Source organism: Lemur catta, chromosome 13, assembly GCF_020740605.2.
Source record: "Lemur catta isolate mLemCat1 chromosome 13, mLemCat1.pri, whole genome shotgun sequence".
Lineage (NCBI taxonomy): Eukaryota > Metazoa > Chordata > Mammalia > Primates > Lemuridae > Lemur > Lemur catta.
In genome coordinates, this window is record NC_059140.1 from 67,404,787 (window position 1) to 67,429,093 (window position 24,307).

The following is a 24,307-nucleotide window of genomic DNA, read 5'->3' on the forward strand; positions in this document are numbered from 1 at the left end:
TATTAGGTAAATAATTTAATGATAGAATACTCAAATCTCTTTAAACACATTTCAAGTTGCTATATTTTTGTCTGGAGTACAGATCTGAAAATGGTACAAGTTGTACCCAAATATTGAACCATGAATTCAGCAAATAGAATGAAAAAAAAAAAAATTCTCCTGACTTACGTTTCCATTCTTCACTCCCACGTGCCTCAGACTATTGCTTGTTTAAGATACTCAGTTAAAGCTTTAATGGATGACCTGTGACATCTGCTGCCAACAGGGCTAACTTTGACTAGCTCCTGGCCGTTTAAGCACGGAGAGAAAAGCAAAGTAGAAAAGTTATTTTCTCTTAAAGAAAGAAAAGGCAAATGGAAGACCAGCCGTAGCTCTGGAGCACAACAGGCAGGACAGGCATCCCCTCCCCAAAAGTGCCCCCTGTTTATCAGCCTCTGGTTTCTCTGACCCTCTTGCTACTGGCACCATGGCTGGGGTTGCCACAGAGGCTTCCCAGATAGCAAAAGCTTAAGGAAACGGGAGGTTTTGCACAGCATTTATACCCTGTCAACAGGAATAGACACGCATGGTGTGGACTGTTATTAGCATTTGTTACGCTGCTTGTCAGCTTTGCAGGCTGCTTAAGATGACTTTGTATTCAGAGAGACCCTGCTGGTCATGGAGCAGCACAGAATGAGACCGATTTTAGTAGTGACAAAAATGATCCTCTTATACCATCTGGCCAAAGAACAGCTGCCCATCCCCAAGTCTGTTGGGATCAGATGAACTATGGGGTTTGGTTGGGTTTTTAAGTCAGTGAACACCTACATACATACATACAGCATGGATTAATAAAATTACTTATGTCCCGTTGCTTTATAAAGTCACATCTCATGTACAGTCGCTAAAACTCAATGACTGCCAGTGCCAAATGTAGAAGGCTCCAACACTGTATAAGCATGGCAAGGGGTTGTGGATCCCAAGGTAAGTTTGAGGATGGGTCAGCCCTGACATCACTGACTGTGGAGCATAGGCACTAAGTTCTTGCTAGTTATGTCTGAGAGGAGAGGACTCACCCACAAGTACTGTCACTCAGTCACCAAACAGGGAACAAAGGCTTCTCTTGGCTTTGGCACTCTCTGTCCCTTGGAAGGGTTTCCTGATTGGTGGAGGCAAAGAGGACAGTGAGTGGTCCCAAGTGGACTGATAGTCCCAGATGGGCCAAGAGAACATCCTGGAGCTCCACCCAGGCCGGGACCCAGAGACAGACATTAAGAGTTGCTGTGAGCTACGTGGGTCTTCATCATAGCACAGCAGCCCCACCGATCCCCTCAGCCCAGCAGGGGACACGCTCTTTGGGAGAGAAGGGAAGCTGTGAAGGCCGGGCTGTTTTCAACGGCCTGATCCTCTAGGCCACACCTGGCAATACTGTCACAGTGTGGAATATGATCCCACCTAGAAAATGAATGGCACTGTTTTAAGAGTAGAGCATCTTGGGGAAATCCAGGATGCCTGCTCTGAAACTTTAACTCTAGAATGTGGAAGCCACACAGTATGCAAGTATATTCATTCTCTTAAAAATCTAGAGGGATATTTTCGTTTTTAAGCACCAGATGAAAACTTTTTTTTAAAAAAGTTCAACCACTTAGAATAGTACACATGTTAAGCAGATTTTAAAAGACACCCTACATCTAGAATGGGTTAAGCAAACATTTATAACTATCTTCATGAAATATGGTCACCTCTGGGGTTTTCTGGTAATATTTGAGATTAAACATGGAACCGAATTGTTTCCCTCAACACATAACTGTTCAAACTGCATGTACAAGTGCAGGTTTAGACAAAAGCTCTGAGAGGACTATACTCAGCCTTTCAAATTAGGTGCGTAGGGCCCCTGGCCACCCTGTATATTCTACCAAGCAACAGCAACTTTTCTATTTCATTACACTCATGGGCAAAAACTATTATGATGTAAAATAAAGGTCCTTCCATAAAGTTTAAGATGTAGGGTAGAAGAAGGGAAGACAAAAACAAAATTCCCTAGAAACCAAAATAATTCCACTTTGGTCTTGTACTCCATGAAACCCTGAGATGAACTGTAGTCCTCAACACCTGTGCTTGGCGCCAGGCCCACCAGGACACTTCAGTGTGCTTCCAACTGACTCATCATCAGCTTCCGGCTATACTCATAGGCCAAAAATAGTGCCCCATTGGCAGGGAACGCTCGAATCATAGTGGGCTTCAGTCCAGAATATAAGGCCGTTATTCCTAGAAGACAAAAAGGTGATCAAAGACTGTGACAATCCCCTTCTTGGGGCTACCCCACACAGCTGCATAGCACAGGTATATTTACACATACAGATTCACAGAACAGCACTAAACCCAAAAATGATGGAAGGACTTGGATTTCCAGGTTTCCCTAAATAGGCAAACAAAACAGGGACAAGTGTTGGGTCTCCTGGTAAAAGTGACCAATGTTCAGGTAACACATACCAATTCCCTGCCTGGTTAACTCCCGGTGTGAGGATGGGGCAGACTGGAGGCCTAACGTGGCCAGACAGAGGCAACCACAGAGCCAGAGGTGGCAGCAGCTTTGCAGCTTCACCTGGGCAGCAGCAAGAACACCAACTCTGAAGTCAGAGACCTGTTTCTAGTATTAACATTGCCCAGAGTGTTACAAAGATTGAATTCGATACGGAAGATATAAGTACTTTGTAAAACTATAAAATGTTATACAAACGTTTAAGGGGGGTGGGGTTACTGTTAGTAATATACAAGATGTCTGTGCTCTATTTGGGATACAAATTAATTGATGTCTGTGTTACTGTGCTCTTTTTAAAATGAAAACAGATGAGTTCGTATCCCAAGTTTTAAGATGTATACTGGATGCTAGAAGGACAGGTCTTCACTCATTGGTTGCAGAATATATTTAACTAAGGAGGTAAAAGACCTCTACCGGGAGGACAGTGAAACACTGAGGAAGGACACAGCAGAGGAAGTAAACAGGTGGAAAACCATACCATGATCATGAGTCGGCAGAATCAACATTGTTAAAATGTCTATGCTACCCAAAGTGGTCTACAGAGTCAATGCAATCCCTATTGAAATACCAACATCATTTTTCACAGCTCTAGAAAAAATAATTCTATACTTCGTATGGAACTAGAGAAGACCCCATATAGCAAAAGCAATCTTAAGCAAAAAGAACAAATTGAAAGGCATCAATTTACCGGACTTCAAGCTATACTACAAGGCTATATAACTAAAACAGGATGGTACTGGCACGAGAACAGAGACATAGACCAATGAAACAGAACAGAGAACCCAGGTATAAAACCATCCTCATACAGCCATCTAATCTTTGACAAAGCAGACAAAAACAAATACACTGGGGAAAAGATTCCTTATTCAATAAATGGTGCTGGGAAAATCGGATAGCCACATGGAGAAGACTGAAGCAGGATCCACACCTTTCCCCTCTCACAAAAATCAACTCATGGTGGATAACAGACTTAAACCTAAGGCATGAAACTAAGAATTCTAGAAGAAAATGTTGGGAAAACTCTTATAAACGTTGGCCGAGGCGAAGAATTTATGAAAAATACTGCAAAGGCAAATCACAGCAACAACAAAAATGAATAAATGGGACCTGATCAAATTAAAAAGCTTCTGCGCAGCCACGGAAACTATCATGAGAGCAAACAGACAACCTACAGAATGGGAGAAAATGTTCACATGCTACATATCTGATAAAGGGATGATAACTAGAATCTATACAGAACTCTGGAAAATCAGCAAGAAAAAAAATCAAACCACCCTATCATATCAAAAAGTGGGCAAAGGACACGAACAAAAACTTTTCAAAAGAAGACAGAGTAATGACCAACAAACATGAAAAAATGCTCAACATCTCTAACCATCAGGGAAATGCAAATCAAAACCACAATGAGATATCACTTATCTCCAGTGAGAATGGCCTTTATCAAAAAGTCCCAAAACAATAAATGTTGGTATGGATGTGTAGAGATAGGAAAACTCTTACACTGCTGGTGGGACTGCAAACTAGTACAACCTCTATGGAAAGTAATATGGAAATACCTCAAAGAGATACAAGTAGAACCACCATTTGATCCAGCAATCCCATTCCTGGGCATCTACCCAAAAGAACAAAAGACATTCTATAAAAAAGACATCTGCACAATGAATCTGCTATAAACAAAAGAATGTTCATAGCAGCACAATTCACAATTGCAAAGATGTGGAAACAATTCAAGTGCCCATCAATACATGAGTGGATTAATAAAATGTGGTATATGTGTACCATGGAGTTCTACTCAGCCACAAAAAACAATGGTGATATAGCACCTCTTGTATTACCCTGGATAGAGCTGGAACCCATTCTACTAAGTATCCCAAGAATGGAAAAACAAGCAACACATGTACTCACCATCAAATTGGTATTAACTGATCAACACTTAAGTGCACACATAGTAGTAATATTCATCGGGTGTTGGGCAGATGGGACAGAGGAGGAGGGGGATGGGTATATACACACCTAATGGGTGCAGTGCGCACCATCTGGGGGATGGACACACTTGAAGCTCTGGTGAGGCAAAGGCAATATATGTAACCTAAACATTTGTACCCCCATAATATGCTGAAATAAAAATCTTTATCTTCCTGCATAATTCTGAAAATTGATAGCAAATGATCATCTGAAATTGCTCAGTCCATTTCTGATTCTAGAAGTCCTAGCATTAAGGATACTGTACATTCTTTTAAATCCCTTAGTGGTACTGTTAGAGACCACCTTCTGATAATATCTGTATTATGTAGAACCGGTAGTGCTAACTTCATTTATTCCTTTAGAAAAAGCCCATATTTTAAAAGTTCCTTCCAGGCTGTTTAGAACACAGAATCCTGACAGATACCTGGCCCAAGGGTTAGGACTGAGTACTTAAGTAAGCTAAGGAAAAGGGTCTGCAAATAGAAACCCACAAATATGGGTTAATACACAGTGCTACAAAAGGATATGAGGCAGGGAGAATAGAGCAATTATACGTCTGATCAAACTTCAAGACTAGCAGTGAGACGACTAATCATTCCATACCGTGTTTCTGCAATTAGCAGACTCACCTTCGTTTTTCACAACATTTATAAAGGTTCCAATAAATCCTGCCTGTTTTCCAGACATGGAAAGAACTTGAATTCTGGATTTGATACAATCCACCGGGTATACAGCAAGCCATAGGCAAATTCCACCAACTCCACCGCTTAACATCAAAGGGACAGGGCCTAGAAAGAAAAAATAGCAAATGGTATTTTGTCTCAAGAACCATTGATGTGACATTTCCAGAGGTCAATGTAGTAATGGCTGCAGGGAGGTGAAGATAAAAATGCTGATGCCACGGAACACAATTCTTTGAGTAAACTGTCAAAGCTCTTGACACCAAGCTCCAGGAATACAAGGTTTCATTTGTGTTCTTAGACCCAGCAGTAGACCTGGGTCTTGCCAGGACAAGACATCCTAGTGAGTGTTACATTTAGTCTGGTCGCCAAGGTACTGTGGCCCTCCAGCCCCCGGAGGGCTGGCCGGCCGGAACCAGCAGGCCTCCAGCAGCGTGGCAACACCTTAGCATGGGGCGTAAGAATAGAGGCCAATCACAGCCCTCATCTTTTTTCAGGTTTCTCACTCACTCATTTTAATACCCAACAGCCCTGATTTTTCCTTTACCATTAAAAACAAAAACTGCCTATTGAACACAGCTGTTAAGTCTGGGAGCTTGGCTACTCCTGTAATAGATCCGACACGCTGAAGAGAGATGGTTAAGAAAAGCTCATTTATGTGAGCCAAACATTGCACATGGTTGTGTCAAGCAGCTAAACGGGATAAGCTAGAAAGAACCATGCTGTTCGCTGCTCTTAACACCATCAAGACTTATTAACAAGTCTTAAGATTATAAGATTATTTATAGGTGATTTCCCCACAAGGACAAGTGATCTCTGTATTTCTTCTCCCCTAACATGAATTCAGAAAAATTGTTATTCCAGTAAAAAAAAAAAATTGAGATGAACTGCTTTAGCTTCTGTCCTGAGGAAATTACCAAGCCTGGAGGAAGGGTGCTAGCAATTGCCTGCCACCATGTCACTCTCCAGCATCCAGAAACTTCCCCCGTGCCAGGTGGACCCCCTGTGGGGGGGAGGCAAAAAGAACAGAGAATCCGCAGAAACCACACCTTTGGGAAGCAGACACCATCGTACCCCACTGCTGCCAATGCAAACCCACTTACCTAGTTCATCTTTTGATCTCCCTGATGCAAAAAATGATCGGCTCAGTTCATAGCCACCGAAGAAGAAGAAATAGCCGGGTACTTCCCTAAGTAGAGTGCTGGAGAGTCCGTGGTAGAAGCCCAAGGGGCCATCCTTTCTAAGGATAGTCTTCACGACAGACCAAACTGTACTGGGAGGGGACACGGAGTGAGAGACACTGTTACAGCAGGTGGGAAGGAAGGAGGACAATTAATATTCGTACCCAATTAACAGATTTGATCAAGCACTAGTAAGGAAGCAGCTGATTTTATCAAAGGAACCAGGAATTCTGAGAATAAAAGGCACCCTTCTGTGTGAAGGAAATAGAGAAGCATATTTATACCAAGTTTTGTCACCTAAACTATTGGTTAAGAAATTTTATTAAAATGGATGCATACATTTCTAGAAGTCACATTATCAAAGATGTAAAAGCTAAAATCCATTTTTTTTCAACAGTAAGTGCAAACTATAATTACAATAAGGAGTTGTATAAACTCAGCAAGAATAAAATGGTATTGTATTGCCCGGTCCCGTATCTTCCTTGTCTCGTATTTCCTCAAACTTTGTGGTATGGTTTTGGGAAATTTGTTCAGGTGTTTAGAATTTTTTTGTTTTGTTTTAGAGCAGAGAAATGAGCAAAGGAGTACATGTTACTTGAAGGCAAGACAAAAGAAATTCTGAGAACTGAGCTACAGCTCTTGTTACACAAAAAGCACCAAGAATTTAATTCTTAGCGCAGCAGGGATGCAGGAGAATTTCTTTTAAACAGATCAGAGCCCCGCCCCTGTAGCAGCTGGAACGCAGGACACTTTGTGTCTACCAATTCCCCTTCACGACAGCAGGTCTTTTCCCTAAGAACAGGGTGAGAAATCACATGCTTGGTACGAACTGGTGACTCCTCCTCTCCTCACTCTGTTCTCAGAGAGCAGGAGGCGGGGCTTGGAGAGATGGAGGATGGAGCCCCAAGGTAATAAAGGCCACAAGCTTTGCTATAGCTGTTTCTTTCTGAGAGCTCCAGAAGGCCCCACCAGGTATTCCCCATTACCCAGGCCCCTCCTGCAGCACCGCTGTCTGCACATGTGACAGTCACCCAGCCCAACACAACTGACCTACCTTCAATCCGTCTTGGCCCCAAGTACGCCTCTGTTAACAATACTGCACCTCAAATGCAAAGTCAACCAATATTTACTTTCTTGCCAGGTGTCTGTCTGCCTAAGTCCTTTGGATATAACTATCACTAGCTTTATTTTTTTTTTTTTTTTTTTGAGACAGAGTCTCACTTTGTTGCCCGGGCTAGAGTGAGTGCCGTGGCATCAGCCTAGCTCACAGCAACCTCAGACTCCTGGGCTTAAGCGATCCTACTGCCTCAGCCTCCCGAGTAGCTGGGACTACAGGCATGAGCCACCATGCCCGGCTAATTTTTTTGTATATATATTTTTAGTTGGCCAGATAATTTCTTTCTATTTTTAGTAGAGACGGGGTCTCACTCTTGCTCAGGCTGGTCTCGAACTCCTGACCTCGAGCGATCCACCCGCCTCGGCCTCCCAGAGCTAGGATTACAGGCGTGAGCCACCGCGCCCGGCCACTAGCTTTAAATGACCTTAAACTACTTCTAAGGGACATAAGGGCAGCTTTCTGGGGGCTGTTAATGCTCTAATTATAAATCTGGGCACTGGTTAGAAAGGCACCTAAGTTTCATAACTGTTCATAGAACTGCACTTATGACTTGTATGGGTATTGATGATATTGTGTGTATATTTCAATAAAAAGTTTTAAAGACTTATACTTCTTGGATTTCTAGACAATGAATATTAGATTCAAGCTGGTTGCAGTGAATCTCAAGGGTGCAGAAAACGGGCACTATTACAAACCCCATTCTCCCTGGAAGTTGACTGATAACTGATCAATTGATCAGCTATTTTTTTTCCAGCGGATTTACAGGCTTTGAGTTAACCACAGCAATATCCTCGACCAAAACTTCACTCAGCTAGATGTCAAGATAAATAAGCAAGTTTTGAGATTATAAGGATAATAAACTGCTTTTCAATTCAAATAAATCATTTTGTGTATGACACATACACCCTCCCAGGGTAACAAGAACCTGTTTAAGACTAGCTGGAGAGTGATTTGGTCACTGAGGAGTAGCTATGTTTACAAGGGTTTTGATGAATGTTTTCAGAACTCAGGCCCTTTGCAGGTACACTTGAAGGATCGAGCGGGAAGGGGTAAAGTGAGTTACCACTAGGATCTGGGATGATCAGCTTGAATACCTGTGTGCAACCTAGGAATGAGCATCAAACATGCATCTCAGAATCCAAATTGGCACTTATGAAGACTTAGCAAGTGAACTTCAAAAGTTATGTGCCTCCAAATGTGGTTGAAGATCGTGCATTATGCACCCAAGAGGCCAAAAGGAGTGTTAAGCTCCTGATTTCTCCACTTCTGGGGCATTAAATATCTGCCTAGGATGTCCTACGGGGTGGGTGGTGAGTGCCACTATCATGGACATACTTTCAGAAAATTATCCTCTGACCGATAGGGGAAATTGTTCTAGAAACAATATTTTGGAGTAGATAAATCTGTTTCCCTATCTGCCACTTAATTTTTAATTCAGTGTGAAATGAAAAAACACCGAATATACCAGGGCAACAGAGACCTAATGTTTGTGCCGGAGCGGTGCTTACTTCTGGCTTTGGTTTATCTTTCCCGATGTCTCCATCTCAAACATGGCCTGCAGCCGGCACTTCACAAGCTCTGTGGGGCACAGCACCAGTGCAGCAAAGGCAGAGGCGAAGGAGCCAGCAGCTGCATTCTGCAGATCACTGAAAGCACACAAGGACAGACAGCTGCCAGTCAGCATCTCCATGCCTTCAGCACTTACCACGCTGAGGGCACGTTGGTGAAGACGGGGCATAAGGAGCCCAGCATGGTCGTGCATGCCTGTAGTCCCAGCTACTCGGGAGGGTAAGGCCAGAGGATAGCTTGAGCCCAGGAATCTGAGGCTGCAGCGCACTCTGACCATGCCACTGCAAGCCATGGCATGATCAGGCTCTGTTGTCTCACCTGGGCAACACAGAGAGACCCCACCTCTAAAGAAAAGAGTGTAACAACAAATGGAGAGAACCTGCACAGGCTGTTTCATCTAAGGATTCCACAACCCTGTGAGATGGACAGCAATACCTCAATTCCCACGTGGGGAACCGAGGCTTAGAGACGACACCTAATGTGGTCAAAGTCACACAGATACTAACTGGCAGTGCTAGGGTTCAAACCCAGGTCTACCTGACTGCCACACCCATGCTCTTTTTATTAGACACAGTGCTATGGACAGTCTATAGTAATTTGTTATAGCTGCCCAAGCTAAGACACACAGTGACACACAAAACAAAACCCCCCAAAAAACCCTAAAAGAGAGGGGAAAAAATTACCCATAGTCCCACCACTGAAAAATATGCACGATTAATACTTGAGTGTACTTGCCACTAAGCTTTAAATGAAACTGTGTTCTGGGGCCATTGCTGCGTGCCCAAATTCCAACCTGGAGCAACCAGACGTGTAATGGAACTGCCAGAGATGAAAACCCAGAATAAATTTTTAACCACACAGTTGCTGCACGGCAAAAAGATTTCCCAGCTCAGCTAATGACCGCCCCCGCAGCCCCAAGCCTCAGCAACACAGAAGGCCAGATGGTGTTGCAGGGGTGGGTGATGCCCATGCAAGTCTGCAAGCTCAGTGGCTTTAGGTGAAATGGCTAAACTGGAAATTAAACTAGGCAGAGGGATGAATGCACATAAATACAAAACTAGAAGCATTCAACACTTCATATGGAACCAGAGAAGACCTCACATAGACAAAGCAATCTTAAGCAAAAAGAACAAATTGGGAGGCATCAGTCTACCAGACTTCAAGCTTTACTACAAGGCTGTAGTAACCAAAACAGCATGGTACTGGCACAAGAACAGAGATATAGACCTTTGGAACAGGAATGAGAACCCAGATATAAAACCATCCTCTTACTGTCATCTAATCTTTGACAAAACAGACAAAAACATACATTGAGGAAAAGAATCCCTATTCAATTAATGGTGCTGGGAAAACTGGATCCCCACCTCTCACCTCTCAGAAAAATCAACTCAAAATGGATAACAGACTTAAACCTAAGGCGTGAAACCTTAAGAATTCTAGAAGAAAATGTTGGAAATACTCTTAAAGACATTGGCCTAGGCCAAGAATTTATTAAGAAGACCCCCAAAGCAATCACAGCAGCAACAAAAATAAATTAAAATCAAATTAAAAATCTTCTGCACAGCCAAGGAAACTATCATTAGAGCACATAGACAACCCACAGAATGGGAGAAAATATTTGCTTTCTACATATCTGATAAAGGGCTGATAACGGGCTGATAACAACTATCTATATAGAACTTAAGAAAATCAACAAGAAAAAAACAAACCACCCCATCAATAACTGGGCACAGGACATGAACAGAAACTTTTCAAAAGACAACAGAATGGCCAGCAAACATAAAAAAGTGCTCAACATCTCTAATCATCAGGGAAATGCAAATCAAAACTACAGTGAGATATCACCTAACTCCAGTGAGAATGGCCTTTATCAAAAAGTCCCAAAACAACAATGCTGGCCTGGATGTGGAGAGATAGGAACACTCTTACACTGCTGGTGGGACCGCAAATTAGTACAACCCCTGTGGAAAATAATTGGGAGATACCTCAAAGAGCTAGAAATAGAAATACCATTAGATCCAGATCCCACTACTAGGCATCTACCCACAGGAAAAAAAGACATTCTATAATAAATATATCTGCACTCAAATGTTTATGGCAGCACAATTCACAATTGCAAAGATGTATAAACAACCCAAGTGCCGATCAATACATGTGGATTAATAAAATGTGGTATACGTATACCATGGACTACTACTCAACCATAAAAAAAAATGGTGATCTAGCACCTCTTATATTATCCTGGATAGAGCTTGAGCCCAACCTTCTAAGTGAGGTATCACAAAAATGGAAAAACAAGCACCACAGGTACTCGCCAGCAAATTGGTACTAACTGATCAACACTAAGGTGCTCACGTGGTACTAATATTCACTGGGTGCTGGTCAGGTGGGTGGGGGGTTATCTCACAACTAATGGAGACAGAGCGCATTGTATGGGGAAAGAACACACTTCTAGCCCTGGCTTGGGTGAGGCAAAGTCATTACCTGTAACTAAAATATTTGTGCCCCCATAATATTCTTAAATTTAAAAAAATAAAATAGAAGCATTCACCTCATCTTACATGGGTTTAGCACCACCAGCAGGGTTGGGAAACTGGAATCCAAAGGGATTCAAGAATATGGGGGAAAGTCTGAGAAACTTTTCTCGGGAAATCAGAAACACTTCTCTGAGAGTTCATGGGAGTCAGAAAAGAAGATCCCTTCCAGCCTTAGCACAGGGTTTCACCACAGGAGCATGGCTGGATCTGGGGTGGGACAAGCTTCACTGGGCAGGAAGGACTGAACTGGTCCAGACACTCACCCATTAAATGCTGCCATCCTGCTGTCGCTGGACAGCCAAGATCATCCTCACAGATTTCCAGCAGCCCCCTGGTGGGAGTCCCCTCAGGTAGCTACCCTTGGTAGAGTCTCAATCCCCTAACAATTCTTCTTCAAACTGTGAGCAAAAGCCCAAAACGATCTACCACATTCAATAGTCCTAAAGTTTCACCAGTGTCAACAACCAGTATAAAACCAAGGCTGTCCCTGGTCTCGCCTCTGGTTTCCTATTTCCTAGTGGTCTAGCCTCGGTGCCACAGACAGACACAAGCGGGGGGGCCCAGGGGCAGAGCCGGCCTCTCACAACCCCAGCCTCTTAGAAGAGTTGGTTAGCAGTGGGGCTTTCTTTCATAAGGAGGACTGTTTGCAGGACGAACTTCCTTTTGATTTTAGAGAATTAAACCTATGACCATTAACCGAGGAGAGCGGAGTACCCAAGTTTTATGGTGTGCAGAAACCATCCAGTGCCGTTCAGCCCATTCCTTCCTCCTCACTTCACTCCTTCTTAGCTCGTTTGTTAAAATCAAAGCTTAAAATGGTTTCTGCTGTCTTTCAGCCAGCCCAGATCCATATTTGGCCTCCCTTGGGGACTCTCTGTCAACCTGTTAACAGGCAACAATTAATTAGGGCCATTAACCAGTTTGCCAAGTTTGCCAGAACAAAGGTGGCATTCGATAAATGTAGAAGTCTATTCAATCTAAGATGTAATAATGACTCAGACGTCTGAATGAACACCATGCACATTATTATAGTGCAAGGACAAGGCCAGATCAGATCTGCAATGGACTTTGGCTTTCTAATAAATACTTTCATCTTCCAGGGCACAAAATAAGGTGCGTGGGCCCCTGGTTGTGTGTAGAATAAAGGTGTAGAACTGGAACTGAAATGGCAATAGGCATACAATGGGATTTTGTAAGAATCCACTGTTTGTCATCCATTCAACAAACATGTACCTGAACACTCCTGCTGTGTAAGACCCCATCCAGCCAAAGGTCAAAGTGGAATACCACTCTGGGTTGTGCTCAAACTGGGAACAGACAAATATTTGCAATGTGATTGCAGAAATGCATAATGGGCTCTCACACGCAGTTCTTTCTTTTCACTGCTCTTGGTTAAACTTCTCGCTAAATCCGACCCTCACAAAATATTCCAGAGCCCCGACTGTGGTCTGCTAGAAAGAAGACTGGGCAGTGGCTCAGAAGACATGGTTTGAGTCCTCCGCTGAGTGATCTTGAGCGTGTCAACACCTACACCTTGGTTTCCCCATCTGCAAGACAGAGATAACACCTGCTTTGCTCCTCGCACAGGATCATGGCGACAGCTACGGAGACATGGTACCTGCGTCAGAGTTTGCAGGCTCTGAGGCAGCGTTTCCCTAACCGGTAACAAGCAAACACTGTTCTTCAGGATGAAAAAGAAAAAAGCCCCCGTCTCCAAAAGATTGGAGTGCTGGGTTAGACAACGTTAAACAGGATGGTTTCTTTACTGCAGAACTTCCAAGCATCTTTAACAAGCTAAGAAACAGGTATGCAACGAGATAAACGTACCCAGAGTGATTCCTCGCAAGAGACACACTATGACATATTTCCCAACCCTTTCTTAAGGACACCCACCGACTCAGTGTTCTGAAGACAGTGTGGGGAAATGCAGTTGCACGGCATTGGATTGTTCCTCATCAGAAAAGCAACACGCTCCTGTCTTCACGCTGTTCACAGGCTAAGAAAGGGGAAAACATGGGGAGGCGCAGGCAGGGCCTGATCCCCAATGGTTTTGCTCATGCGAGCAGGCAGAAGTCACCATCTCTGTCCCACGGCCAGGGGGCCTACCCTGCTCAGAGGGAGGACACAGCCCTGTGCCCTGTCTTCTCTCTCCATCTTGTCCTTAGCTAGGGAGGCTGAAGGAGAACGAAATTCCAGGTCTCTTCAAATAGAACGTCTCTTCCTCAAAGGACAACGAAACTACAGTCGCCTATCGTTTTGCTTCTTTTCAGATGCCAGCCTCCCCTGGTGTAGCCCCTGCTTATTTCTGTACTTCTTCCCTCCTCTCTGCCCTCCGTGCTGGAGGGCCGTGGGATCGGCGCTCAGCACTTCTCCCCATCTACATGTCTCCTTAGGTGATCTTATCTGGTCCCAAGCCTTTAAAAAGCAAGCTCTGTCCATCATGATCAAAGTCTTGCCTATGAAAGGGCACATCTTGAGACCTCTAAGCACCTCCACAGAACACTTCTGCACACAAGGAACCTACCTTAGTCATGTGGAACCTGCAGTTGCAATAGGGTTTCAAATTCCTACCAAAACAACCAAGACTGCCCTTTGCAACCATGACGCTTCTGTAACTGTAAATGATTTAAAATAAATCAATGTTCAAAGGAGGGATGGCTAAACATCCCAGGTGTTTCCCAATTCTTTTTTGTCTTTGTACAATAGATACCCCAGGGAAGACCAAACACAAGCCAAAGTCTGATGCTCGGGGAAGACTCAGCCATAGAAAGTTGGGTTCCTCTGCATGTTCTCAGATGTGTCTGACGCTTCCTAAAATTCCAAGTTTCTCCTCATTCTGTTTGGCTCAGACAACCTCTCCCACTACACCCTTCATTTTGCTGATGAAACGGAAGCTAAAACTTGGGTGGAAAGTTGCATCTATGGTTTTAGCCCAGCTCTTCTGCTGACGAGAGAGGGAGGACGGTTCCCAGCGTCCGGAACGCATTCTCCTGAACGATACCAAGCCAGGAGGGTGGCTGTTCTCAGTGGTGGACTATGGGCACGTCTCCTTTGTGAAATGCATATGGCTCTTCCTAGTTTTATAGGATGACAACGTGTGACTTCATAATCAAAAAGAAAGTAGTTGTTTTTAAAAAGGAAAATGTTCTTCCCTATTGGGTATCATTAAAATTGTGACCATAAAACTGTGTGGTTTTTTTTAAAACCAAGTATCAGTGTCCTTGACTCACCTCAGCTTTGCCTGCTTGTCCAATCCAACCACCTTCCGTACCACCTGTTGGCAGAAGCCGTAGCACATGAAGAGGACAGAGTTCTCAGCGATGTTGGCAATCAGCGCCGGGCTGGTGCCCTTGTAGAAGCCACGAAAGCCCACCTGGGCGTAGGTCTTCAGGCAGCAGTCGGTGAGGCCCCGGTACAGGTCGGGGAACGTCTGCATCTTCACCTTCATGGTGTCGAAGGGCTGCCCGGTCAGGACACATGCCGTGCCCCCTGGAACCAGGACAGAAGTCCGCTTTAGCACGAGGCTATCGTTCTGTTTCAGAGCACGGCCGCCCACCCCCGGGGGCTTACCCCTGCTTCAGTTTGTTTCAACCTCTTTTCTCCGTCTAGCTGAGGCCAGCAAACAACTTGCGGCAGGCCCTCAACGTGCCCGGCACCCACATCCCGGCCCGAAGGAGCTCAGGCTCAGCAAGGGAGACAGACGTGCTCGATAGTCAAAGTTACAGGATGCAAAGGCACGGCGTGTGTTTAGGAGCCCTGGAAATGGGGTCAGGGGGACCTGTGCTGCAGCCTGGCTTTGCCGCGAGATCCTGGACAAGCCGTGTCCTTCGGAGCCTCAGTTCCTCATCCATGCCCCCCTCACAGGGTTAGTGCGAGGAGTAAATCAAAGTGGAGGAGACGGACTCAGCACAGTGCTTGCTACACGAGTGCTTAGTGAACAGCAGTTACTGTGTGCATGAGTGACACAGAGGCATGAGAGTGCAAGGGGAAACCTGGGAAGAGCTCGTCACTCCATTCTGCCTAATGCCCAGTGGGCTGGGGACAATCAGAACAGCAGCAGAGGACTGGACACCGAAGGAAACAAGGAGTCTCGCTGCTTCTTGTCCTTTTGGGTAAGAGCAAGTGAAAACAAGGAGTTTGGCAAATTAACCCTGAAAAGCTAAATATTTGACCCTATGGAAGAACCTCTTTAATTTGAACTCTACCAATTAATGATTTGTCTTTAGACAGGGAATGGACTGAAATTTACTTTTGCTTAGCATAACTCCTATACTTATACACTTCATACTGTAAGAATATTAAATACAGCAAAGCCTAAATTGCATGAGATCACGTCAATAAAAATGCTGTATGTGGGGCAAAGAATGAACTGCAGCCGCCCTACCATAGCCCCAGAGCCTGGACAGGGGTCAGTGTTTCGAGAACTGCCACAGGTTAATGTTTACCACCTTCCCTGGGCCGGAGAGGACGCTGCAACTCGGACATCCCCTGCTTGTGTTAGGAAACGTCGTAACCATTTAATAAAGCTATTAAAGCTTCGTCTATATGGAAGAAAAGGCTTCCACAAAATATGTAAGAAATGCAATTTCCTGACTTTGACATTTTATATAATCATTCCACCTTAACCGTGGAAAGTAGAGATAGGACAGGGGCCATTAAGAATAACCTTCTGGGGGGAGGTGCTGGTCTGAAAGAAAAAAAAAAAAAAAAAAAGAATAACTTTCTCAATTATTTATTGGCAGATAAATGGACATTCCAAAGAGTCTAAAAACTGATCCTCTTTTTTAAACAACCAAAAGTGTGATCTCTGTGATCCCATCATTATTGTTCATTTCCTCTAGGAAAGTAATGACACACTTCCACTTTGAATTGCCAAATTATCCCCAATTCTGAATTAGTGGAATGTAATTTAATATAATTTTACTATGATTAACTTACAGTCATTCTCTCCGAGACACTGTTGGGCTAGGTAAAATGAGATCCACATTATATCGAAATAACTTAATTATTCCAAAAGAAGAGGTGACTCGGAATTTTTGAAGTTGGTACATAATTTAGATAACCTAGGTGCAGGTAAGCTGAAAAAAGCATTTGATTCAGCACGTTAATATTTTCACTGGAGGGTTTCCCTTATTTTAATTCAGTCATCCTGATGGTCCAGACATCATAGGTTATTACAAGAGGCATTTGCTGTATGACAGCTACACTTCCAAGAGGGAGAAGGGGGAAGGCTAGTCAATGTTAAAATGCCAGCTACAATTTCCTCCCCTGGTCTGTAAAGGTAAGCTAACGTCCTGTGGGATTTGGCACAAATGACACAATCACGGCACCCACCGTGCCCCCCTCAAGTGAGTGAAGACTGTCCTGAACACCAGCACCAACCACTGAGCTAACATCTAGCAGGTTCTCAAAGATCTGTCAAGTCAATAAAGCCATGAATAAATGAGAAGGATTAAATATTTCTCCCCTGGCACAGAAGTCAGACTTCTGATCATCTTACTCTCCTTAAAAGACAAATGAAACCATTCTTCAGGGGGTGTCACAGCCAGTCACACATCTCCTTCTGCAGGAGGGGCACTCAGACCATGTAACACCCAACACTTTGTGAAGGTTGGCGTTTGCATTTTCAGTCCTCAACACAGAGTCAGCAAGTCAGGAGGTACAGAGGAAATCCTTCAGGGCAGGGACGGTGTTTCGGGGGAGGGACAGCTCTTGGGGAGGGCAGGGGTGAGCACAGAGAAGCAGACTGACACCAAAAAGACCTGGGCCGCCCTGCCCACCTGAGCAGAGGTGAGAACCTCACACACCTCTGCAGGCCATCGATAAAGGTTCCATTTCACATTCACAGGGAAGGGAAGCATATCGTTTTCAAGATATTTCAATCAGAAAAGGTTTGGAGGTTGTTTTTAATTTTGGCATTTGAGAGGATAAACTTCAATGATCTGAAATACCACATTCCCCAAGTATGCTAAATAAGGCACACTGCAACAGAGTGGTCAAAGTCGTGACTGCATCACTGCAGAGTTGTTAAATGACTAACTCTTAACGTGCCACCAGAGTTTCCCTTTAAGATGGTCTCACTCTGGGGATCCATGTTGCCTCATTCAGTAGTTATCCATTACCCATCTTCTTCAAATCCTCCCTTAACTGCCTAGGGCTCTAGCCTTTCCTGCAATCTCTCACAGAACTGCAGATAGGGAGGAGGAGAACTTCTAGCACAGCAGATGAGCTGGCTGCAAACCCACCTAGTGGGGGAAAGCTCTGTTTAAAAGAAAAAGGAGAAAGAGCACATTTACGCTCCACCTCCATCACCTCAGACCACGGCCAGCTCTGTGCTCAGTCTGATACTCCCATGGCTGGGCTATGGCCACAAAACTGGGGGTCCGCCGCTCCTGGCAACAGTTGGCAGAAAAATCCCAAAGCCCAGCAGTTTCTGCGTGTAGGGAACAGGGGCAGTGAAGACTGCAACCCTGCCCTCACCTCTGGGAACGCTGCTGACAGTACTAAAAAAAGACAACAAACACGGACCCGGGGTCCCAGCCCGGTCTTCACACCATCTAGTTGTGTAACCTTGAACAAATTCACAGGGCCTCTCTAGGCCTCTTTGCTACATACACGAGCATCAGAGCCGAGGACCTCCCAGGCTCCTTCTAGCTCCATCATTCAGAGACTTCAAGATGCTCAAAAGGGGAACTACTACTTCCCGTTTGCATCCACATGCCTCACAGTAGGAAAGAGCTGCCTGTGTCACTAAAGAGGACCTGTTCTGCCCAGCCCCCAACCCACAGAAACCCCCCTGCAAAGGGGCTCATTGGCCTTGGAAGTCAGACAACCCATGGCAGACTCAAAGTTTTAATATAACGAACACCACTCTACCTTCTGCATGCTCTGAACAGTATGAGGGGCCCCCCTGTGTTGCCAGCGTAAGGAGAAATACCTACCCACATGACCAGAAACTTCTAAGTGTCAGCATGTATACGGGCCCAATACATAATTGTTAAAAATCATACCCACCAGCAAGTGTCTTATATTCCAGGCTCCCGACAATACTGCTGCAAATTTACATCTTTAAAACTGACTGTAAATTATAAATGTGGCATCCAAATATCTGCATGCACATAAATTGGAAAAGGTAAGCTTTTTAATTCTATCACAATAAATCTCAGATCTTCGACAGACTGACAGAAGGAGTAAAACATCAAAAGTTGAGGATCTCTCATGTGGTTAAACACCCTGCTAATGCAGAGACAGACAAGCACTGAGCCCAGCGTGTTCACCTGCGTACGAGGCGGCACAGGCTGCACCATTCTTAGGGTCAGTGTCCTCGGCAGTGTGGTGTGGAGAGTGGGGGAGGCAGGGCGTGGGGCCTCAGGGGCTGCAGCTCACCTCCAAGGCAGGGTGAGGGGCTGACCCCAGGCATGCAGTGGACAAGAGAGCACTGGGCAGCCCCCGGTCGGCCTTCAGGTCCTGTGCTCCTGGGGCCAGGACACTCCCGTGGGCTGTGGCCTGGGAGGAGTGCCCTTGCCCAGCGCTCCATATCCGCATCTACAACTAGCTGTTTCCAGCCTTCCTCATTAGCCTACCTCGGCCGACCTTTGGTCATGGAAGAATACTTTGCTCTTCTCTGAACAAGGATCTCTTTTTCACAATTGAGCAAATAACAAGATGAGAGGCAGCAGGCCCCTGACCACACTTACCTGTCGCACTAGATAAGAGCATTGGGCAACACCCCTCCAGCTCCCCGCTCCAGGAAGCTGCAACCACTGTGAGAATCGGTGTATGAGGCCGGGCAGACCACAGCTTTCCTTTGGACCATATGAGCATTCCAGCACTCCTTTCACCTCTGCCCCGAGATAACACAAGACTCTGAGAACTAAATACCGCCATGCACTTCCAATTCCCTCACTTGCCTCAGACCAAGGTTCCTGCTCTTCCCGCACCTTCAAGGTAATCAAGGGAATCTTTCTACAGAGCAGCTTTCATGCTGCCCGCACGGCCTGGCAGTCTGCCCTCGGGCTCAGGCCCCTATGCTCAGCCTCAGCCCAGCAAATCCTACCTCTTCCCCTCTCCTTTCATGGCTCTGAGACAGTCCACTATCAGCCTCCTTTCTAAAGACATTTCTAAAGGGTGTTTTTTCTTTCCCAGCACGAGTAAGAAGAGTAACTGGTGTTTCCCTGCAGAGGTGGCACGGTGACATTTTTGTACAACAATGGTTCTGAAGACTGCCAGGCTTGAGGTCCCCCATCACCTGCTGGTATAACCCAGCAGTATGACAAAGAACAAGAGACTTCATCTCTGAGCTGTTTTCCAACTGCACTGGGGACATTCCCACCCGTCAACCCTGACTCATAAAGTTTCAATATAACAAACACCACTCTACCTTCTGCCATGCTCTGAACAATATTATACTTCCATTAAAGGGATTCATTCTGAGGGTAAAGGATATTGCTTCGGGGGGGTGGGGAGTAATAGTAATATGTTCATATCACTTTCACTTGATGTTGCTTGGAAGGTGCTTGAGGACCACAGAGGACTGGGTTTTCTCTGGGATTATAGTCACGTGTTGCTTAAATATGGGGGCATGTCCTGAGAAACATGTCGTTAGGAGATTTCATCGTTGTGTGAACATCACAGAGTATACTTACACAGATCTAGATGGTATAGCCCAGCAGTCCCCAACCTTTTTGGCACCAGAGACCAGTTTCATGGAAGACAATTTTTCCATAGATTGGGAGGGGTAAGGAGACAGAACTCAGGTGGTGATGAGAGGAGCAATGGGGAACAGCTATAAATACGCTCACTCGCCCACTGCTCAGCTCCTGCTGCATGGCTCCCCAGTTCCTAAGTTTCATGGAAGACAAATTTCCCACAGTGGGGGGGTGAGGGCCGGTCCCCAGCAGGCGTGGACTAGGGGGTTGGGGACCACAGATGTAGCCTACTACACGCCTGGGCTCTATAGCCTATCGCTCCTAGGCTACACATCTATATAGCAAGTTACTATACTGAATACTGTGGGCAATTATAACACAATGGTAAGTATTTGTATATCTAAACATAGAAAAGGTACAGTATAAATAAGGTATAATCTCATGGGACCACTGTTGTATATGTGGTCTGTTAACAGAAACGTCGTTATATGACACGTGACTGTACCTGCAGCCCCTGCAGTGAGGTCGATGGCAGCTTGGATGGCAGGATTGGACGTCATGTTTGCCCACTCCTCTGCTGGTCTCCGTGGAAGGTACTCTCTGGAGCTTATGACGGGCACTGCATATCCCTGAGAGGAGGCAAAAATTCACCATTAGTCCAGCCTCTGCAGCCTCCCATTCTCTAAGCCAGAGCCCAAGTTACTGAACCTGAACTTCTAGAAGCCAGGAAATAGGCTCTACGTTGCTCCAAAGGACGGGGGCTCAAAGTGTCAGTGCAGGTTAGTGATTGACTCCCAAAAAAACTCACAGACCAAAAACCCACCCTGAGTAGCAATGATGCAGCCACCAGCAGCACTTCAACCAACCTTTCTGAGAACCTTAAAAATGAACACCAAGTAAATACGCCAACCACAGACATCCTAAACCACATCAGAACAGGTTTTCAGAGGCCTAAATTGAACTATCAGTCCAATAGGCTCAGTTCTCAATTGGACTGCACCCTGTGCTGGGTGCCCACGGAGGTCACAAGGCAGCAGGTCTGGCAGGACTCAGGTAGAAAAGGTTAGGAGCACCAAGTCACACACCCCTGGCTGTGAATGCCTGTTCCACCCTGGGGCCTCTAAAGCACAAGGTGAAAAAAACATCATAATACAAAGGCAATCACAAACAGCCATGTGGGAATGATGGGATGCTCAGCTGGGCACAAGCATTACGCGCTCTCACAAGGCCCAGCACAGAACACCGTGTTCCTCTCACCATGGTCCACTAAGGCTGCTCAACCTTAACTGTGCACACAAGTCACCTGGGGGTCTTGTTAAAAGGCAGCTTCTCATTCAATAGGCCTCAGAGGGGACCAAAGCGGCTGCCTGTCTTGATAAGCTCCCAGGTGAGGCTGATAATGCCAGTCCACATAACCACGCTTTGAGAGCAACACCTGGGCCACTGAGTCCCAGATTGGCATGATGAAAACCACACATTCAAATTCTGGGTCTTTCTCTTGGAAATCTTGTTTCAGTGTTTGGGTTGGAGCCCAGCAAATCTGGGAAAACTAGAATCTATTCCTCAAACTTTAGACAAAAATCAACCATTGCTGAGGCATGGACTTAATAAATATTGACTAGAAAAAGAAATGGTTGCTCATTAACGTAGATGATGAAAATAACCAATTCAGCAACCAATTCTGTATGGTTTTCAAACCATGTAAACAACTTATTCATGAATAACAAGGAACAATTTTATTCCTCATCACACTGAAGAGCTGCGAGCTCCCAGTCGGCCCACCTCTCAGACAGGGCTGCTGCGCTGGGTCAGAGATGAATGCCAAGGTCCTTTCTAACACCAATGCCATCCTAAATGCCAACGGAAAATAACATTAGCCAGCAAGAAGTTTTTTAACCCCTTAAAGCATTTTGCCAACAACCAGACTCCAAGAATCTTCCTTTCTTTACAAAATTTTAAAACCAGCAACAATAAAGGCACACTACTTAATAAAACAACTAAGTTAGAAGGACAAGACATTGATTTGTATGTTATGGATATGCCTGGAGAGGCAATACCATTCACTAGGCTGATACGTGGTGGCCATCTGGAACTTTCGTAGAAGAGGATATCAGAGCCCTAATCCAACCTCCCCCGCCTTTTCCAGAAGGAAAACTGAGGCTGGAACAAGAGAAGGTCTTCTCCAAGGCCACATAACTAGCCAGTAACAGAGAGAATTCAGCTCAGAGAGTCTTGTTCTTCAGGTCTGTGCCTACAAACTAATAATTCCAAAGTATTCTAACCTGGCAAAAAAGAACACAGAACTCCCAACCCTGCATTAAAAAATAAAAAAAAAAACGGAGGCAGTTGAGGCACACAGAGGGCGCATCCAATGTGGCCTCTCAGATAGCCTGTATGCGCTCGTTTCTGTTGGTGTGCACACTTCTTTAAGTTGCAAGGAAAGTGAGTCACATCACATTTTACTGTATCTGTCAACGCGAACTCAACCCCACGAGGTGAGCCGAACACACACATTAAATCCTACAAATAACCACTTGTAGAATTATTAGGATAGAAAACAGTGGTGGGTACTAACAGATTCACCCAGGAGTGGGCAATTAATTCAGATTACATCCAGCTATGGCTAGCAGAAAACACAGGACTTGCAGACGGCAAGACTGTTCAGCGTGAATTAAACTTGGTGTATGAGCCTGCTGCAGCACTTGGAATAAAAACACGAATCCTTTCCGCACCCTTCTCCCCTCTTCCAAACTACACCAGGGTCGGACTCAGACACAGAAACAGCGCCGACCATCCATCTTTCCCGATCCTTGTGGAAGTTAATTTTTCCGATGGGAGAATCTGACGAGGCCGCATTTTCCACCAGGGAACGTGAACTGCTCGGGGGAGATTCCAGCTTCAGGCTAAGGCGGGGACGGCGGGAGGCCACCCGAGCCGGCGCTGGGGTGCAGACCCGCTTTGCCGCCGAGGGCCCGCCGGGCGCGCGTCCCGGGCCTCGCAGGAGCAGGCTCGGGAGCGACTCCCAACTTTGTCGCGCGGCCCCAGGCGCTGGCCGGCTCGCCCCGCAGCCCCAGTCCGCAGCCCGCGCGGCTCCCATTCATCGCGTCTCCGCGCTCCCGGCGCGCGGGCACCGGCGGCGCGCAGCCCCGCGGCCCGCCGACACGACCTGGGGGCAAAGGAGGGCGACCTCTTCCTGCAGGTGAGCACCGCGGGAAGGCCGGGGACCCCGCAGTCTCCGGCGAGCCCCGGCCGGCCACCCCGGCCCGCGGCACGTGTGCGGCCACGCTGGCCGCTTCCCCGGCCGCCCGGGAAGGTCACGCTGTCCCGGCGCCCAGGCCCGCCCCGCGCCCTCCTCCTCCCGGCGGCTCCCCGCGGCCGCGCTCACCGCCGCGTCCCGCTCGGGCTCCGCCGCCCGCTCTCGGCTCCAGGTCCGCGCCCCGGGGCGGCCGCTATACCCCCGCGTCGGCCGCGGCCGGCCCTCCGCCCCGCCCTCCCGCGCAGGCGGCCCGCGCGGCTCGGCAGCGCCCCTGCGGGGAGCGGGCCGCGCCGCGCCGGTGTCCCGGAGCCGCCGGGAAGCGGAAGTGGGCGCGGGGCCGCGGTGCGTGCGCCCAGCCCAGCCGAGCCCCGTCGGCCGCGGGAGCCAGGCCAGGGCCGGCGTCCCCGGGGGGCTCTCCCGCCTCTGCGTCCCCGAGACCCGCTTTGCAGCCCCGGGGACCGGGCTGGGGCTGTCGCTAGCCGCTCAACCTAGCTGGGGCGCAAAGGCCTTAATGCTAAATTCTAAGGGAGTGCGAAATTGTATTCGGGACTCAAGGCCTCACTATTAAATTATAATTGAGTATGAAAATACTGGACCTGTAATGATGAAAATTCAATTCGCGTTTTGCCAGCAAAAAAATTTTAAAAAGCCATTTCCCAATCCTCCTCCGTCAAGGCAATGCAGCCGCACTGATGCCATTCCTGAGAGTACACTGATGAAAACTGTGGCTCCAAGTCGGCCTCTCTCAAATTTTAGTTCCTAAGGCATTAGAGGTTGTATCTGGGGTTCTTTGGCATTTTATTAATAAGCTTAAAATATTCAAGTTAGCTGTT

General features: G+C 46.3%; 1 protein-coding gene across 4 annotated transcripts; it reads right to left on the reverse strand.

Moving 5' to 3' along the window:
- On the reverse strand, nt 1-23,679 carry SLC25A15 (solute carrier family 25 member 15). 4 transcript variants are annotated; one of them, XM_045567208.1, is made up of 7 exons: nt 23,604-23,679; nt 20,724-20,847; nt 14,801-15,059; nt 8,973-9,110; nt 6,270-6,439; nt 5,116-5,274; nt 1-2,247 (listed from the first exon to the last, which is right to left on the reverse strand). In XM_045567208.1, exons 2-7 carry the CDS (start codon nt 20,776-20,778, stop codon nt 2,123-2,125), a joined length of 906 nt encoding a protein of 301 aa, XP_045423164.1. In that variant the 5' UTR covers nt 20,779-20,847; nt 23,604-23,679; the 3' UTR covers nt 1-2,122. The 4 variants fall into 4 exon arrangements, with proteins under 4 accessions (XP_045423164.1, XP_045423163.1, XP_045423166.1 ...); XM_045567207.1 differs by lacking the exon at nt 23,604-23,679 and adding an exon at nt 23,010-23,249; XM_045567210.1 differs by lacking the exon at nt 23,604-23,679 and adding an exon at nt 22,951-22,971.
- Nucleotides 23,680-24,307: the final 628 nt, after the last annotated feature.

Excerpts from the sequence above, each read along its gene's own strand:
- SLC25A15 (XM_045567207.1), bottom strand. Across the intron at positions 6,440-8,972 it reads AAGATAAACCAAAGCCAGAA|TACAGTTTGGTCTGTCGTGA; the intron begins GTAAGCACCGCT and ends GTCCCCTCCCAG. Across the intron at positions 2,248-5,115 it reads AAATGTTGTGAAAAACGAAG|GAATAACGGCCTTATATTCT; the intron begins GTGAGTCTGCTA and ends TTTGTCTTCTAG.